Source organism: Engystomops pustulosus, chromosome 1 (genome assembly GCF_040894005.1).
Source record: "Engystomops pustulosus chromosome 1, aEngPut4.maternal, whole genome shotgun sequence".
Taxonomy (NCBI): domain Eukaryota; kingdom Metazoa; phylum Chordata; class Amphibia; order Anura; family Leptodactylidae; genus Engystomops; species Engystomops pustulosus.
In genome coordinates, this window is record NC_092411.1 from 115,190,493 (window position 1) to 115,198,082 (window position 7,590).

A 7,590-nucleotide genomic window follows, 5' to 3' on the forward strand; every position below is an offset into this window, starting at 1 on the left:
TCCTGTTGGGGGCGGAGCTACAGGCCGAGTCCGGAAGACACCGCGTACCACAGGTGTACCTGTGTAATGGGAACAGAGGTGCGGCGCTTACAAACCATGGGTGAGTTTTAGCCAATATGTTTAACTTAGGCTGCTTGTGATTGTCGCCGGTTGTTTATGTGACAGAGTGCTTAACCTATCGCTAACCGTATCACCGTAATAGGGCGGATATTCATCCCACCCTAGGAGCTTATAACCCTGTAAGATTTTAATCCCCACACGGAGGCCGGAAGAAGCGCAAACAGCGCGAAACGGCCGTAGCCTTCCTTTGCGCACCATGCATCACTCCCTCCCTGCTGTACCCTGGTTTTTGATGTTCGGATTTGATTCCCAATAAAGAAGAACCTGATTTTCACAGGAACTGGGTGAGTGCCGTCCTTCCTCTTTTCTTCATATATATTTGCATGGTATTTAATATTCCATGTCGTGTACTGGGAAGCGGGAAAAAAATTCCAAATGCAGTAAAAATGGTGAAAAAACCCATTTGCAACGTTTTCTTGTGGGCTTGGATTTTACAGCTTTCACTGTGCGCCACAAATTACATGTCTATTTTATTCTTTGGTACGGTATGATTATGGGGAGACCACATTTGTATAGGTTTTATAATGTTTTGATACATTTACAAAAATGAAAACCGTACAAAAAAACTTTTTTTTGATTTTGCCATCTTCTGGCATCAATAACTTTTTCATACTTTGGTGTACGTAGCTGAGGGTGGTGTCATTTTCTGTGACTTTTGATGGCGTTTTCATTGCTATAATTTTTAGGACTGCGGGACCTTTTGATCCCTTTTTATTGATTTTTGTTATATTTTTCAAAATGGCAAAAATGTGCAAAATGTGTGTCTATCTCCTATAATTTGTCTATTTTCTATCCATATATGTCTATATAGCTTTTTGTCTATTTATCTATAAATCTTATATCTACCTCCTATTTTCTATCATATCTATCAATCTCCTATCTATCCATCTATCAATCCATCTTTTGCCTTTCTTCTTCTGTATCTATCTCTCATCTATATATAACTACTTTATATTTATGCATCTATAAATCTATTGTCTTTCTTATTTATCTTCTATCATCAATCTACCTATCATCTGTCTATTTCCTATAAAATCCTCCTACAGTCCCATATTACACATTGTCTTACCATACTACTGATTGTAAACTACAAAGTGTTGTTATTGTGCAGGGATAAAGGATTTTACCGAATGTGACTGAATGTATCGACAAATTTTTATTTTAGGGCCCCGCTTTTAAGTATACATAGGGGCCCAATTTGCCTAAAACCGGCCCTGGGTGCTGTCCTCTGGTTGCAAATTATGAGACCATATCACGACCCCCTTTGCTGCCGTGTGAATGAAGCCGTAATTGGCAACTTTTACTTCCCGATACACATGTGATAGGCATAAGTGTGCAGGTTGTATTGTCCGCAGCATGTTTATTATTTCTTTGGGTTCCGACTAAAACTACAAATCAAACTAACTATCTACGTGGGAGATTTCTTTTCTATCTAATCACATGTTGTAACACGAGGAGGAGACGCTGGGAGGCGCTATGCTCGCACCCTGCCGCTCTATACACCAGCGTGATTCCTCGCCTGTATAGTGGGACAGGGAAATCTCCAGTACAGGGCCAGCAGTGTATACATTGTGATGGAGAACAGGTGAGCCCCTGGTGTACCCTGTGCTGAGCGGACACCGGAGAAGCCGGCCATGGCTAAGAGGAAATGCGAGCAGCCGCTCATCGCTCTGCTGCCCGCCTGTAAGAGGCCGCTGCGGGAGCTGCCCGTCTACTCCAGGCCCTGCACGCCGCACACACTGCAGGGGGCACCGAAGAGGAAGAGACGACCGGAGCCCTCCCCGCAGCGTGAGAGCCCACCACTGCCGCCTCATACGGAGGATACCGCTGCCCAGTCACATCCGCCCAGCAAGAAGCCGAAGCTGTCCCCTGGCACCACAGCCAGTCCCGACTACCAGTGTCAGGTGACTACTTACATTACTAGCCAGCCCCCTGCCTGTCCTACTGGTGATCTGACAGTATACAGCAGTGTGCTGTGCCCTCTGTCACCCAGACCCTGACTCCATGAGGAGTCGTATGTATTCATGAGCAGCAGGCTTCCCACATCCCATCAGCACTGCCTGCACTCCCCTCTCAGATCAGAACCCCCTGGGTTAGCTGCAGTGGTTTGCAGTACAATAAATACCCTGCAGCACAAAGTACTCCATATTCTGTGTTTTAAACACCAATCATGTCAGTTATTGCTGAGGTTTTCACTCTGAGCTGGGGCTCACATCTATTATACAAATTACATAGCTGGTGCACCTGACACATTGTTGTCTCTCCTGGCACCCCATTTTTAATTCCTCTTTCATTTTCTCTGGTGTCACCCCTCCATCACCCCTAACCCTCCCACTGTCTTCATGTGCTAAATCAACCATGTTAAAAAGGATTTTTCCACAAGACTTTTAATATTGCTGCATCCATAACATCATAGAAAACAGTGTAAAACGTAAATCTCAAAAGTAGGGGGGGGGGGGGGGAATCTAACCATGGCTGTATGTAACCCCCAAAATAATTAGAATTGAAAACCTTTTCTTGCAAACAAGCTAAAAGTTATCCTAAGTCCACTTATAGATGCTCACAGCGGCATGGTTTTCTATAATACTGTGTGTTTCTACCCCACTAATGATGCTACTTCAATCCAGAAAATACAGCTGACACATATGTATAGACTAAAGGGAATGCCATGATAGTGCCTATTCTTCACTTACTTTAGCCCTTCTCATCCTCTTCTTATCTGTTTTTCACTGTGAAATCTGACCTGTATTCTGTCTTGGTGAAGTTGAAAGCTGGAAGATTGAAGCTTACAAGTCACATACTGTTAAGAAACCATGTTATTCCTCATGTTCACACACTCGACTTCTGCCAGTGACTACTCTAAAGAGTTTGTTGATAAGTTGGATAACAATTTATTTCTTTTTATTGCAGAAAGATGAAGAGTTTAATGAATATAATACGTTCCACTTTTGGAGGACTCCTTTACCGGATATTGACTTATCTGAATTAGATGGAGCATGTGACAGCGACAAACAGGCCACATCTACAGGGACAGATGTGCTGGAGGAGATGGACAGCTGACAATGTACTCTTCATAATATCTGGATAACAATACTGGATGTGTGCCTGCATCATCTCTTACATGCTATATAAGTTACAGGCTTTGATGGTAAAACTGTACTGAAATCCACAGTGTGGCTTCTTTTACACTGCATATGGATGTGGTGTGTATGAATACTACGCACTGTATTGTAGCTTTATATTGCTGTTATATTGCTGCATTTATTCTGTTCAAAGCAAAATTATTCCTTTTACTCAATCACCCGTGTGAGAGTTGGCGAAACTGTGTAGAACAGCCACCTCAGCGAAGCAAACACAGCTTTATTCTCATCTCAACCATAAATGAGTATAAAGCCCCTTGCACGTGCTGTGCTCACCTGTGCCGTACCTAAGCATAGAATACGGTCGGGTGTGAGGCTGAGTGCTCCATAGGAAGCCGGGCGGCCATGACATGGTGCAAGCGGCGATACAGCCATTCAAATAGATGACTACATTACCAGTTGAAGTGATTTTGGAAATGTGCTACCTGTATTAAAACTGTACGGGTAGAACATGGTCGTAAAAGAAGCCTTTGTGTGTAAGGGGCCTAAGTTTGTGGAATAAACTTGCTAGACCCCCCTTTTTCAAGCACATAAAGTATATAAGTGCCTGCTGATGTGGAGGTCACTACTAAGACCTGTGATTGGCTGCACTTGAACACCAGAGGCCCGCTTGTTACAGTAGCTGACACTGTTATAGATGGGTCAGGTAACACAATTCTGCTTTTAAGTTTTGTATGAACCTTTTAATGTCGATGGATCGACATTATATAATTTATATAGCTTTAGTTCGTCACATACTCAATAGATGTTAACATTCTGCTTTGGGTACATAGGTGACAAGAGGGATACCTGGAGTCCAGCGGGTACAGCTCTTGGGACACAGAGAAGAAAGCCTTATATGACATAGTTGCAATGACCCCTCACAATTTTCTACCATTCCAGAACTGTTAGATTGGGCTTGGTTGTTAAACATTGAGCTTTTCTTTTATTTTACGAGAAACATGTAAAATATTGCACTTTAGTGTTTTGTATTTTTACAGTATTTCTACATTTAAATTAAAGTACAATAAAATTAGAATATTCTAATATATATTTGATATAAAGGCTAAGTAAAAAAAGCGTGTAATCCTTTCATTCATTCATATATGAATATAAAAGGTAAAATTCTGATGTTGCCTCTAGGGAGAAAAACCTTTTCCAGATTTGAGCTTAGTGTAGCCTATAAAAATGTGTATATTGAGTACCAGGGGACACTGCAGTTGGCCAAAAATGTTTAATTTGAAGGAATAGTCCTAACTGGAGAAATTAATTGGGCAATAAAATAAGTCAAATGTTTGTATTATGGAAGTTTTAACTCACCACATGAAAGCCAGAGATTTATATGAAAACTGCATCAGTAAAAAAAAAACTCATATTGTCCCTTAGAAACAAGATAGCTTCCTCGGATATGACCACCTCACATTTTGGCAGCGGTGGCCAGATGTGCGCTATTGAGCTCTGCCTGACCACATGGATTCAGCGTTCGTTACCACAGGACGGCTGTGGGACCTGCAGTAACACCCGGACATTTCATATACAAAAACCTTTTTCTTTCTTTGTGAAATCCCTCCAGCAGAGGTGGCCGCATCCAAGGACACAGTCTTGTTTCTAAGGGACCATATGACTACATTTATGAGAAATTATTTTCAGGTAACATTTTTTTTAATAACATCTAATTGAAGTAATGTTTATATATGGCAGATTAATGACACTGAATGTGAATCCCCAGACGAGAATACCCCTTTAAGGAGAGCTGTGAACTGATAACGGAAGGAGTACCAGTACTAGTAGGCAGCCTCCCTGTAGATGTCACGTTTTTTTTAGGAGAGACTTTAAGGGGGAATTAAAGAAAGCAATGGTGGCACCCAGAGAAGAACTTGGGGTGTCTGCTTGACTATTCATGCCTAATATATTGTTTTGTCCGTGAAAGTTCTTATTCAAGGATATTAATATGGCTTTCTGAAGGAGAAATGAGCTATCTGGTCTGAAGGTGTAAATTAAAAGCTATGTGCAGTCTGCTGACTTATTCTATTGGTTTTTAGTAAAATATGAACAATGAGTTACAAATGTATAAGTGATGCTTAACCGAGGCACTGTACACAATAAGCTTTATTGTTCTTTGTTACTCCTGGCATTTTCTTTTCTTACAAATAAATATTTTTTGCTACATGAAATCAATCTTTAAATATAGAGGAGATGAGCATCATGACATGGCCAGATTGTATATTAAAATGTGTACTGTATATAAATATTTTACTTTGAATGTAGTGGTGTAGGGGTTCATGACCCAAAATTAATACGGAATAGCCTAGAGCAGTGATGGCGAACCTATGGCACTCTGAGACCTTTCTATGGGCACCCAGGCTGTCACCCCAAGACAAAGTTCATCAGACAGGACTTGAATCTTCCTGTAGTTCTAGACAACTTGAGATGCTGCTCTCAGCACTTTTTTAAGGTGACACATCCTTCTCTGATTGGAACTGCAAGAAGAGTGAGAAGGTGTGAACAGGGCCAGATTATATTTTGAGGTTCCCTTGCTGGCCCTGTAAAAAGAGACTAGGGCACATGTGGATACCTGGGAAAGTACCAAGCACAATGCAGTGGACAGGAGTACCTGCATCATAGTGGTATATAGTGGTATACCAACACTGTAAGAACTGTTACTATGTAAGCGCTGCAGTTCAGGTAGCAGACAGGGAGTCCTTGCATGATGTTATTTATGATGTAAGGACTCTCATCCACTGAGCTGTGCTCGGACCATGGGATCTGACCAGCACAGGTAATCAGCAAGTACGTGTAGAGGGTGCCTGTGTTGATATATGGTCAGTTATTGTGTGTAGAGGGCCTAAGAATCTAGACTTTTTTTTTCTTAATTTTTATCCCCAAAATTTGGGTTACTGTATATACTCATGTGTAAGCTGAGTTTTTCAGAACACAAAAAATGTGCTGAAAAACACCACCTCTGCTTATAAACTAGTCTATAAAAAAAATAAACATACATACTCCCCTTACAGCGCCCCCCCCCCCCCCATGCTTGGCGCGGCTCCCCAATGCTGCTTTGGTTCCCACGGCCCCTCTTTTCTCTGCTGTGACACCCGGCAGAGCCGCGGCCATGCACTCTGCTGGCCGGCCAGTGCACGCTGTGATGCGGCAGTGTCGCCACTGATTACGTCGTAATGTGCGATGGCTGTTAGCAGAGAGAAGAGAAGCATCAGGGACCCCTGGAACTATGTACGTTTATTTTTTTTTATTTGCTGGGCAAAAAGGGGGCTAGCTATATACTGGGAGGCTGTGACTAATATATTTCCCACCTTTGGCTTATACTTAAGTCAATAGGTTTTCCCAGTTTTTGGTGGTATAATTAGGCACATCGGCTTTTACTTGGGTCGGCTTATACTCGAGCATATACAGTATTAGAATTTAACCGTAGAACTGTAACAAAAAAAAAATTGTAATTATGCAAAACACTATGGGGCCCATTTACTTACCCGGTCCCACGGAGTTCACGACGATTATCCGACGATCATGCACTGTGCCTGATTCACTCAGATATATATATATAAATATATACACACATGGTACTTAAAAAAAACCCTGATGCTTAAATTTTGTACAGCTAACCAAAATCAGCATGTTAAAAAATGTTCTATTGGTGAGTCCAATAAACCAGGGCCGATTCTAGTATATTTGCTGCCCGCTCCCTGGTCAGTAAATGGTAAAATCTTTACTAACGATTAACATCCACACAGACAGGATCACTGACACTGACTGGCTACAGGTTCTGAGAGTCATTAGTGGCATCTTGTACCTTATAGATGACAATCTCTTCCATTAGTAGGACTTTATTCCGGGTTCTCCAATCCATCACGTATCACTGATGAGTTCACTACCAGATATCTTCAGCTCCGTGCCGCATCTCCACCTAGCATCCCTAAAAGTACCACAGTCACTTACAGTATGAAGTCTCCTGGATAACAACACTGTGCTCCTAAATAATATATACCCCTCACAACACAACGGACCTCACTCTCCCCACATATAAACATCCCTTCATTATATAATATTCTACTAGAATTATAACATGCACAGCACACCAATCAATATACAACACCCCTAATTTATTAATACAGACCCCCCAACATTTGGTTTACACGATGCAAAGTAATCTATTGTATCCTATAACTAATATATCCCACCCTGTTATTATGTTACATATGATTTTATATACAGCGCTCCCCTGACCAATGGATATATATTGCACCTCCTAATGAATATAATTTATTTATAAAACTCTGCTCTCATATATTTAAAGGCCTCGTTATTCACCCCCAATTATACACAGCTCCCATAT

At 41.5% G+C, this 7,590-nt stretch overlaps 1 protein-coding gene across 1 annotated transcript; it reads left to right on the forward strand.

Moving 5' to 3' along the window:
- The first annotated feature begins 1,568 nt into the window (after positions 1 to 1,568).
- On the forward strand, positions 1,569 to 3,295 carry C1H9orf40 (chromosome 1 C9orf40 homolog). Its single transcript, XM_072150940.1, has 2 exons — positions 1,569 to 2,024; positions 3,031 to 3,295. The coding sequence occupies exons 1-2, from the start codon at positions 1,755 to 1,757 to the stop codon at positions 3,178 to 3,180; spliced, it is 420 nt and encodes a 139-aa protein (XP_072007041.1). The 5' UTR covers positions 1,569 to 1,754; the 3' UTR covers positions 3,181 to 3,295.
- The last annotated feature ends 4,295 nt before the right edge of the window (positions 3,296 to 7,590 follow it).

Excerpts from the sequence above, each read along its gene's own strand:
- C1H9orf40 (XM_072150940.1), top strand. The coding sequence starts at position 1,755 with ATGGCTAAGAGGAAATGCGAGCAGCCGCTCATCGCTCTGCTGCCCGCC. Across the intron at positions 2,025-3,030 it reads GTCCCGACTACCAGTGTCAG|AAAGATGAAGAGTTTAATGA; the intron begins GTGACTACTTAC and ends TTTTTATTGCAG.